Source organism: Lepeophtheirus salmonis, chromosome 13, assembly GCF_016086655.4.
Source record: "Lepeophtheirus salmonis chromosome 13, UVic_Lsal_1.4, whole genome shotgun sequence".
Lineage (NCBI taxonomy): Eukaryota > Metazoa > Arthropoda > Copepoda > Siphonostomatoida > Caligidae > Lepeophtheirus > Lepeophtheirus salmonis.
In genome coordinates this window covers 26062129-26073661 of record NC_052143.2, presented here as the reverse complement: position 1 = coordinate 26073661, position 11533 = coordinate 26062129, and the positions used below count along the sequence as shown (strand labels likewise).

At 34.8% G+C, this 11533-nt stretch overlaps 1 protein-coding gene across 11 annotated transcripts in view; it reads right to left on the bottom strand.

The window, feature by feature from the left end:
- Positions 1–497: 497 nt before the first annotated feature.
- Positions 498–11533, bottom strand: part of Magi (membrane associated guanylate kinase, WW and PDZ domain containing protein magi) — a 169131-nt gene continuing 158095 nt past the window's right edge. For 4 of the 11 annotated variants that reach the window (XM_071893012.1, XM_071893013.1, XM_071893011.1 and 1 more), the window contains exons 2-13: positions 9488–9721; positions 7210–7722; positions 7070–7153; positions 6058–6759; positions 3964–5558; positions 3712–3904; positions 3012–3296; positions 2899–2933; positions 2560–2663; positions 2161–2347; positions 1764–2088; positions 498–1704 (exon numbers count right to left, since the gene is read on the bottom strand). In XM_071893012.1, the coding sequence (XP_071749113.1) occupies positions 1388–1704; positions 1764–2088; positions 2161–2347; positions 2560–2663; positions 2899–2933; positions 3012–3296; positions 3712–3904; positions 3964–5558; positions 6058–6759; positions 7070–7153; positions 7210–7722; positions 9488–9721 (4574 nt within the window). In that variant the 3' untranslated portion in view covers positions 498–1387. Of the gene's footprint in view, positions 1705–1763; positions 2089–2160; positions 2348–2559; positions 2664–2898; positions 2934–3011; positions 3297–3711; positions 3905–3963; positions 5559–6057; positions 6760–7069; positions 7154–7209; positions 7723–7801; positions 9722–10682; positions 10835–11533 lie in introns of those variants that run through there. The other 7 variants (XM_071893016.1, XM_071893017.1, XM_040724258.2 and 4 more) reach the window with 4 other exon arrangements.

Genomic DNA, 11533 nt, shown 5'->3' with positions numbered 1-11533 from the left:
ACTATGGGTTGGTTTTACGCCTATAAAGTATAATTCCGTTGATCGAGGGATTAAGTTACTGTTTTATAATCAATTAATACGAATTTGTCTGTAGTTGACTATCATTTATGAATATTTTCATAAAATTAAATAAATAAAAAATCTTTCTGATTTAATTTAAGTCAATATAATATAATTATACTTAAGTTTTTAACATAACATTTGATTAGAAATAAAGAATATCTTAATTGTTTCTTACTCCATGTAGGATAATATTACATGTGATAACCTATGTCTGTAAATTCATAAATCTAAATTATGAATCTGTTATTAGACTACTCGAGGATTAAAATGTACTAAGTACAATCTTGATTTTACTACAATTGCAAATCCTAAAAGCGGAATTTGGGCACATGATTTTGTACCATAAGTCTTCATATTTGTAGTTATTAAAACTTTGTGGCTCTCAGATATGTTGCATGAAAAAAGACTTAATAGAAAATATTTGGATATGTAGGTGTTTTTATACTGTAGTATATTTACGGATTGAGAGGAGATATTATTAATTATCCAAAGAATAAAAATAGTTATATTTTGAATAAGCAATATAATAATAATATAGAAAAGAATATTCATATAACACATTATAGATCATTTATCGCCGGTAATACCATTTTAGGGGACTAAACATCTTCATCATAATTATAATAAAATAATATATATAATATTTCTTTTCTTTAAAAAAAAATCCAAAATCCGAGTAATGGAAGAGAGAGGGATAGGGAAATAGGGAGGGACATTATGTATTATAATAATAGGCTTACTAAAAATGTAAGCAATAAAAAAAAGAGTAAATATTGCATCTGTACCACAAAAGTAACAAAATTGAATAAAAAATAAATTATGTGCCACTTTTTTTTCATTATGTGTAATTAAATGTGTGAATGTGTATAGAAACAATAGCAAATAATATATATATATATATCACAACCCCTAAATGCGTTTACAAATATATATGTATATATAAATAATAAGATATATATTGGTAAAAATAAGGCATAATAGTGTTATTTACAACAACATGAATTAAAAACGAGATTTTCATATAAACTTCTATGTCGTGAGAATGATAATAGTTATAATATATAAGTATATATATTCTTTTTTTTCTCTCTTTAAAAAAAAAGTTCATTCTTTTGTACTTGGACTTCCCCCAAACTATAATAATGTCCAACAACAACAACAACGCTGAGACGGAGCTTCCTACTCCTCTTCTATTCATTTTTGAATTCAGCGTCATCATCTTAATGTAAAAACCACACACAACCTATACAAGCGTCGTGAACTATATTTTGAAACAAATCTCATAGATTTGTCCATGTCTGAATTAATGTTTCCCTTAAACTTATTAAGATTGGTGTTGCTGATGAAGACTACTGATTTGTTGCTGTTGCTGTTGTTGCCATCCATACAACTGATCTCTTGGAGAGCTCTGACTAACAGGACCGTTCAATAAGTGCCCGTTGGGTAAATAGTTGTAGTTATCATAGTTGTGGAGATTTCCGTTTGGATGAGTTGTTGGCAGTTGTTGTTGCTGCTGCAGAGAATAATGTCCAAGATTTGTGGTGGGTTGAGACATGGCGCTCATGGGACGATTGAGAGCATTAGACTGTTGGGAGGACATAATGGATGGCACTGGAGTAGGAGCCATGGGCGAGAGTTGTTCTAAAAAGAATAGATCCACATAGAAAACAAATAATAGAAAAGAAGAAAATTTTACATACCCATTAAGGCAGCTGGAGGCATCTTTCCTCGTCGGACGAGAAGCCTCACAACACCTCCACCGCTTTTGATTAATTCTATGGCTTCAGAATGAGTCATATTTTTTGTATTATTCCCGTTTATCTCGATGATTTGGTCGCCAACACGAAGTCGACCATCTGATGCTGCTGGCCCATCCATGGCTATACGTAGTACAAATAAGGGCATACATTGAAACTCTCTCCCACCTCGAATAGAGAAACCAAAGCCTCGAGATCCTCTTCTTAATTCCACAGCGTAATATTGATCGTCTAACTCGAGCCGATTCAACTCCTGGTCTTGTTGGTCCTATAAAATGAATAAGTCCATTAACGTATTAGCAAATGGGTTTGTACGGCTGGATTAGTAAGATAAACAAACCTGATAGGAGTAGACAAGCTCATTCTGAGATTGCGTTTGATAAGAGTTATCATAGAGTTCCATTTGGGAAGACTGTTGTGGAGGGGAATAAGGAGGTTGCTGCTGCTGTTGTTGTGGTGGCGGCGGTGGCGGGGGTTGTTGCTGCTGTTGCTGGTACGGATTGTACGTATACCCCGCAATAACAGATCTGAACAAATAAATATTGTGTAAATTTCTACAAATGCTAGATTATAATTTAATAAGTCATTTGAAGTGCCAATCTAATTTATATCCATAGGTTCAATGTTGGTTATTAAGAGTAATTTGATTTACTCACAAGAACGTTCGAGAATAGGATTTATAAAAGCATGCACGTATTAACTCAGAAAAGAAATAAAAGAAACTAAAAAAGATAAACACCTTGGATCTACATTAGAGGATACGGATGCAGTAGAGCCCGTCGAATCCGTCGGAGGCAATACTGTAGGGGTAGCCTGTGCCGTCACCATGGAACTCGTCGAACTCTTAATGAGGTTAAAATAAATAAATATATAAAATAATAATCTCTAAATGTACATACATATTTAAAAAATAGGTTCGAAAAAAATAATTAATACATGAATTAAGAAAAAAAAAAAAGTAAATAAAAAATGTATATTTATTCATGCAAAAAATGGTAAACTAAGGGAAAATTATTTTTATAGTTTTTAACATTGAATAATAGGGAGAATGAACTAAATTAATATCATTTAAACTTACTCTATGTGATGCAGAAGTCGTACTGGATGTTTCATCTGCAACAACAAAAATTGAAACAAGCATTAATTAAACAATATTATACAACAACAATTCCAATTTTGTTCACTTCATACCTATGGGAGGTCCAACGGTTAAAACAACACTGTATCCAGAGTCTTTTATTAGATTGACAATTTCCCCATGATGCATGTAATTTATATCAACGTGATTAACTGCAAGAATACGATCTCCAATATGTAACCTCCCACACCTTTCGGCTGGACTTCCAGGAATAATTCGACCTATAGTCGAACCAGAACGAGAAACCGAGGAAATTATAACGAAACCAAAGCCTTCATTTTCACGTCGATCTACAGCAACGTCATACGGATACGTCTCCGTAGCACGTCCGTTACCATCTATTAAAAGGAATCATAGAATAAATTTGATAATTCATTAAATTTTAATATTTTCACAAATATTTTGCTGTTAACGTCTACAAGTGGATTACCACATCTATCGTGCGTTTAAACATAGAGATATCAGGAGGAGAAGAAGGAGACTTGCTGGCTGGAGTTATTAATAATACTATATTATATATATACGTATGCGTGTTCACGCACGATAGATGTGGTAATCTACCTTTAGTTTATCAATATTATACTGCTCAGTCTCCCCCCATCTAGTAGCAACTTCTTTTTGATAAATTATCGTTATTTTTAAATAATACAATTTCCTTCATGACAAAAAGACAGTATTTAATCAAAAGCTTGACGATCTATTGTGCGGTTAGTTTGAATAGATAAGATAAGAAGGAGAAAAATAATTGCAAACCTTGTTGATAAATTCGCCTGCGAATTGTGAGTGTAACTTTTCCGTTTTGAGCAGCAGTTCCCATTAGACCTACGACTTGATGATGTGAAGAATTGAGCACTGAATTATTGTCTACTGCAACTATTTCATCACCACTAAAAAGTCTTCCATCAAGGTCTGCAGCACCACCTGGTACAATATGCCCGATGGATACCTACAATCAATAAAATAAGTGAATTATTTTCCTAAGGGTTGTTTTTTGTAAGATCCTACCTGTGAACCTTCTTCTGTTCCACCAACAATTCGAAAGCCAAATCCAGAATCTTGTCGATGAAGCGTGACTGCTATTTCTAACATATCAGTAGCTCTTCTCTCAGGTCGGGGCCATCTCGTAAGATTACCAGGTAAGGGTTCTGAATGTTCAAAACTAGTGGACTCTTTTCTACCCCTAGGCAATGAGCCTGTCAGAGGAGGGCCAGTTCTTCGAGTATATCCATATGAGGGATCGTATCCAGAGCTCGTTGGATTATTATTATTATACCCGTTAAAATTTCCGTTATCGTTGCTACCTACTTTAGAGGGAGAGTATGGACCACCTCCATATTCACTCTGACCGTAGGCGGTGGTGTTGTTTTCTTGAGGTAGAAGAGAGTGATGATATTGATAGTCTCCACGTGTGTGTTGACCAGAATACGAACCGTAGTTAGTATCCAATTCTCTTCCAGGACTATGCGCTCTTGAGTAATTATCAGAATTGTCTAATCGAAGAGCTGCATCCATTCGCTCTCCTAGTTGAGTCGATATAGAATTATTGGCTGCACTTCCTCCGCCCATAGAAGCTCGGGTGAAATCATTGCGTGAAAAAGGTTCATTAAAAGCTGCAGTTGGAGTTTTAGAACGACTTGCCATATGCCGAGTATCAACCAGAGGTGTTTTTGGTCGATTTGGTACTTTTTCTTTTTCTTGTGTAGAATACAACTCCGCAGTTGGAGTCTTGGAACGAAATAAAAACCCACTTTTGGGTTTAAAACTGTCCTTTTTGTACTTGTTCTTTGATGGTGAAGATTCTTTGGAAGAAAGTAGCCCTCTTTGGACGGTAATGGTAGCTTCTTGACCCCGGCTACAATTTTTGAGGACTTGAACAACCTCAGAATGAGTCATATTACGCACGTTGATATCATTGATTTCTATTAAAACGTCTCCTTCATTTAAGTTTTTACATCTAGCTCTATCTAAAATTTTCTTAACTTTTTGTCCATAAGCAGAATCGGCTATGGTAAAACCAAAGCCCATTCCTCCTTTTGTGATCTGAACACTCATTGAGTCACTATTACTACCTCCCTTACTGCTAGGATAAATATCTCCTAAAAGATCTGCACTTCCAGGACGAGGAGCAATATTTGCTATGCCAGATGTACCTGATAAATCAGGCATACTCTGAACATCAGCCTGTCTTTGTTGGAGCTGCTCTAACTCCTGTGCCCACTCGCCCTGCTCGGGAGAAGTTACAGCTACAGTTGTGACAATCTCAGTGTTGGGATCATCTGGATCAAAAGGAAGTGGATATCCTCGACAAATTTCCAACTGAACGATATCACCCGTCGAAATGGATTGAAACATTGTCACCATATCGTGATGCGTGAATCCGAGAACACAAGTAGAGTTAACGTAGACAAGCACATCACCAGTTTTCAAACCTCCATCTAACCAAGCAGGCCCATTAGGAACTACAGATTTTATCTGAAGGAATTCTTCGACATTATCGTCACCTCCTACAATCGTAAAGCCCAGACCTCGAGCCGATTTGACTAGTTGTGTTCGGATTCGCTCTCCACGTAGTTGATTGGGATCCCGTGTAAAAAATGCAGCTGAAAAATGATAAAAATTATGTTAAATATAGTATGTGATTGCAATTTTATTATCAAGAGTCTTGTGATCATGCAAATGAAGAGAAAGCATGCACAAAAACCATATACAATAAACTAAATGAATAAATAACGCAATATATTATAATATACCACATTTAATGATATAGTAACGGTAGTAAAACATAATGGAATCTCGTAAACAAAACTGAGAATGAAAAATATTCAAAGTTGTAATTTGACTGGCTAATACTCCCACTTTCGGATAACTTGAGGAGTTTTTGTACATATACATAATATGTATTGTACACCTAACACTACTACTAGTACTACTACTAATAATAATAATCTAAGGGAGATAAATTAAAAGAAAAATTTGTTAATTAAACTAAATATATGAATGAACTAACAGGAGAGGCGTAATATAACTAAAAAATAATATAATGGTTTAACTAAGTGATTGTATCGATTATTCACAACACTAAGACATGCGCTGCTGCACCTGGCTCATTATCCTCTTCATCATCGTCAACATAATTTTTTCCAGAATTCTCTAGTCCAGAAACCAGGTCCGGGCATTCCGATGAATGAAATGAGAATGAAGTTGAGAAATTGGCAGCTCCATATTTAAGAAAACAATTAGGATCGTAGCAATGCGACGCTGTAGAAGCAAAAAAAGTAGGGCAAGGCAAAAATGCCATTTGACCTGAGGTCGTAGTCGTAGAAGAATAGAACCGAACAAGCCCACCATCAGAATCTCTCATCGTGGGCATAGTAGCAACAACTCTACCATTGAAATTAGACAATGCAGATGTAGTCTTAACTGAATTTGGCTCAGTTGAGGGAAGAGCAAATTTAACTGTCTTTGTTTTGTTACTATTTGTTCTAGCCAGATTGGAAGTAAGACTTAGTAAATATCTTTTACTGCAATTGTTGAGACGGAAGAATGAACGTTTCTTATGACTTGCCGCCAAGAGCTCAGTGGATGAGCGTCGAAGACAAGAGCGAACATTCAGATCATCAACAGAATTTGATTTTTGTTTGGATAAATGAATCATACTTCGGTAGTTACCACGAAATGGGCTAAGAAGATGATGACATCCGTTTTGACGTGTTTTGGTTAATGAGGTAGAAGATTTGGTTAAAACAACTTGATCAGCTTTTTTTATACGAACGAGGCAGGGCAAGCACCATTTAAACCCAGCTGATCATTTGGTTAGTAGGGGAAAAAGTAAGTTTTAATTCAGAGTTGACAAGATGGATAAAAAAAAACACAATGATACAATAAGTATGAAAATGGAAGACATACCCAAAAATCAAATGTAAAAATATAAGATTTATATAATGAACCTTCAATTCAAATTCAAAGAAGAAATTAATGGAAATGAAGTCTGTAAACGAAAAGATTGAAGTCATTTTGATCTATGATGGTAACAGATAAATAAATCTTACATTTTACATACTTTGCACTATTGGCAAAACACATGTAACATTGAATATAAAATTGAACTTACATTGTGTTTTTTTCGTACGAGGAAAAGTACCAGGTCCAGGAGGGATGGGTAAAGATGTTCCATCGTTTGGAGAAGCAATAGCATCTATAGAGGGAATACAAGAAATATAAAAAAAAACCCGGAATATCAAATCTTCTTACCAGCACTTTGATTGACAGCTCTAGCTACGAGGACGGGGTTTTCGTACTGAGTACGTCGATTAACATGATCGATGTAGTAGGTACCATAGTGTGGATCATCTATACGTTCCCATCCAAAAGGTAATTCATCTTCGGAGCAATCTTCAGGTCTTTTCTTTTGGATACGAGACAATCTAGGATCGAGCCAATGAGATGTGCCCGATAGATGATCAATGAAATAAGGTTCCCCCTTTTCTGTGTAAGCCTTTTCCCAATGTGGCGGAAGAGGCCCCAAGGGATCTTGAGGTTCATGCTCTTGATCCCGTTTATTGGATTCTGAATGATGTGATGTGTCGTGTTTGGCACTCATGGCTTCTACGTTAGAGCGATTTCTTTTCCGTTTTCCTTCAGAACTGGGATGTGCACCTGGAAAGAGTTTTGGAGCAGATGTTGAACTATCGTTGGATGAGGATCCTCTGGAATGGGGTGAATTGCCTCCAGAGTCTTTGGGACGAGGTGTACCATAGTGATTACCTGTAAAAATGGAAACATAGAAAAATGAAGATGGATCTCAAGAATGGAATAAAGGAAATATAGAGAGATGGAGAATCACCTCCAGGATTAAAGTTTTCATAGTATGATTCAAAATAGCAACTTCTGGATCTCTGTAGCTCTTGTTCCTCCATAGAATGCTGATTTAGAGTATCCTGACGCCTACTACAGCTCCTTGTACTCTTGCTCCTGCTCCTGTGGATCAGTGGATTCTTGGTGGAGTGGTTGTTGTTATTGCTACTACTAGTCTGCTGCCCAAACCAACGTGGTAAGGTCAGAGAATTCATGAGAAGGAGAGCAAGACAGGCACGTCAAAATAAAAACAAAAACCAGGTTTTTCTTTTGCTCCAAACACGGTAACACCACCATAACCACTAGCACGGGTCACTCACTCACTCACATCCACGAATCACAACAAGGAGACACATGAGTCAGGGTGGCAAAGGAGAGCAATCTGGAGGAGGATATATGTAGGCTGAGGAGGAGAGGTTGAGGGCTGCAAGGATACTAAAACAACGGCTACACTGACTCCTCCATAGACACGAGAGTAGCTGCTACACAAGACGCGAATCACTAATATTAGTAAGTAGTATCTCTATGTAAAGAGGAACAGAGAAGGAGGAGAGAGAAGGAAGAACAGGTAGTTGTTAATCCCAAGTCAACTCTCCAAGGGAATAAGCCCCAACGCACCAGCAACACTTGGTTTCAAAATAAACTAGCGCGCCCCAAATTAACAACAAGCGCACACGACCACCACCACCACCCTTCTTCTTCTTCCTTCTCCTATACTAACATACTACTTAGTTAGTTATACTTTATAGTTTATCCACCATATTATAATAATATCAAATACAATTTGACTTATACTATGTAGTATCTATATGTACTACAACTACTACTACTACTACGACTAACGTTTTTTCTCTTTTTCCTTCCTCCTATCGATGTATATCCTCTTCATAGCATTTATAATTCTACTACTAGATCATTATTCATTATACGATAGATACCTATTCAATTCAGAAATAATAACATAGAAAGAAAATATGTTATTTCAAGTTTATTTCAAGTTCATTAACTAACTTAACTATCAGGCTATGAATTACACCTACTACTAACTAGTGCTGGATAAAATCAAAAATCCTCGACTTTACTATAGCCTACAATTTTCGGAAAACAAATCAAACTGTCACAAAATATGATTTGAAAAAATCAACTTTACTTGAAATAAAATATAATCAAAACATTCGAGTATTGATTAATCCAATTCCTTTACTCAAAATTCTACACCCCTCCCCTGTCTAAAAGCTTTTCAAATTTGTCAAAGAAATTTTTTTTATGAATAATTTTTTGTCCTTGTCACAATTTTCAAGAGTGTGGTATTCTTTTGAAAAATATATTAAAAAATGATAATGATATATATTCTTATCGCAAGGATCAAAAATTTGCATTATGAAAAGTTTAAAAAAAAATAAAAAAAAAAATCTTTCAAAATGGTCAAAAAGCCTATGAATAATGATTGAAACATCCCCCCCCAAAGAAAAAATCTATTCAAGGCCCTGAGTATAGACGCTGCTCCTTTTGATATAGTGTCCTATAAAAACACATCGACTCAACGCAGAACTCACTACTAACTTCATTCTCGAACTCAAAAACTTAAAAATGTTAAAGTATGGTGTAATGACTAATCATTGATGTCCACGCTTGAGCTAATTAAAGAAAAAGAAGAAAATGAAAAGCAACTTACCATCAAATATACCGCTCTCGAGCAATTCGCCTGACTTTTCTAGAGCAATAAACTCCTCCTTGGAGAGAAAGGTGTAGTCCACTCCATTCTTCTCACCAGGACGAGGAGTTCTTGTGGTGACGGGCACTGTACGCAAATATAAATTCTCTCGTATTGTATTCTGAAGATCGTGATCCACTCCTCCTTTAGGGAAACGAGTATTCAAATAATGCCGAAGATCAGCAGCTATCGCACCTGAAATAAATAAATAAAGATCTGATATAAAAAGTTATTTAAATCATTCATGAATATAGTTATAATTCCAAAAGAGATGACACTTGGCGGTTTAAAACGTCATTTTTTGAAATTAATAAATGTTATGTGAAAATGAAGTATATTTGATTCTTGTTTTTTTTTTTGTTAAGAAGATATTTTGGTCTTGCTTTAGAAATTATATTTTCTGTTTAGTCGATTATTAAGCCTAACATTTCATAAATGTATAAACAATCTCCCTTACTGGATGTAAAACGAGGACGTGTTTATATTAGTAATACGTGGGTCGACTTTTTTTAGCCATGGGTCCTGCTTCTTTTTGATTTTTGAAACCAGACCCAAAACATTTAATCAGATTTGACCACTCTATAAGATTTGACAATTTAATAATACAATAATTCTTCAATATCCCTTACCTTACCATACTCAATGTATTTAATTAAAATTTAGAGGTGTGTATATACGAAACTGTCTATAAACCTTTTCGTAAAATGATATTACTTTCAAAATTCTTTTTTAAGGGTAACATAACATCTTTAAATAGAGCCTTACAATAACCTCCCTCCACCATTTTAAATAAAAACTTGTCACAGAACCCCCTACTATAAACCATTCCGTCCAAAGTTAGTTTTAAAAAAAAAAGTTTTGAAAAAAAATTCCAAAAATCAGAAAAATTACTTGTTGAGGATTTTTTTTTCAAAAATCAACAGCTGTTCACAAAAATTAAATTTTCTGGTAAAATGCAAAAATTCCTTTATTTGGGGGAGTACATCCCACCTCCTGGGGACACCCAGGATATTTTAAAAATATTGTAGCATTCCGAAATGCAAACCATGTGGCAAGAAAACCTTCTCTTCCTTTCACCCTCCATATCAAAACAAAAAACAAATTAACAAAATTGACCACAAAATAAAACAACACTAATCAAGGCTATGTTATTTACCAACAACACCAACAAGGTATAGTTTAAAATGAATTAAAGCGATCCATTCCAGCCTCCATGAGACACTTGGTTACTTTACATCTTTATTTATAAATCAATGGGAAAATAAAATAAAAAACCACCACACACCTCATTCAAAGATACTTTTGACATGACTAAAAAGAAATTGTACTACAATAACCAAAGAATTTACTTATTTTTTTTTTAAATCAACGTAGCTAAGAAGAGAGGAGCTCTCTTATCACAGCGCAACGTAATATTATTATTGTATGCCATACTTTGTATGAAGAATTACACTCTTCCTATACCTACACAAATGTAAATTTGCATAAGCTTCTTTCAAATCGTCATAATTTCAATTCCCTTACTTAACATATTATTATATTATCAGGGCCCTTTCTCTCTTACTCGCTCGCTCTTTACTATAAAGAATAAAATTAAAGCGATTATATTTTAAAAATATGTATAAGTTGGGTAGGATTTAAAAGTCAGTATGCAGGGAAAAAACACAACAAAAAAAAAGTCAACAAGTTCCAATAATAATAATCTCATAGTACTGTGGATTCAGAGCGAAAATGTGTTATGTCAAAAATGAGAGTTTTAGCTCACATTTATTGTATGTGTAATGTGACTCCTAGTGTCAGGTTTTGGTTTTGAAATCATAGACAAGTCTGTGGCTGTTAAATTTTAACTAATTCTATCCAAATTCGGTCTGGACCGGCCTGCTAGTACATTTTAATTTTTTTTTAGAGAGGGGAAAAAAATTAGTGAGACCTTTATTTTTTATTATTAGAAAAAGAAAATATGGGTCCACTGTTTGAGCTTGGTATAGAATTGAGCAAAAAATTCGG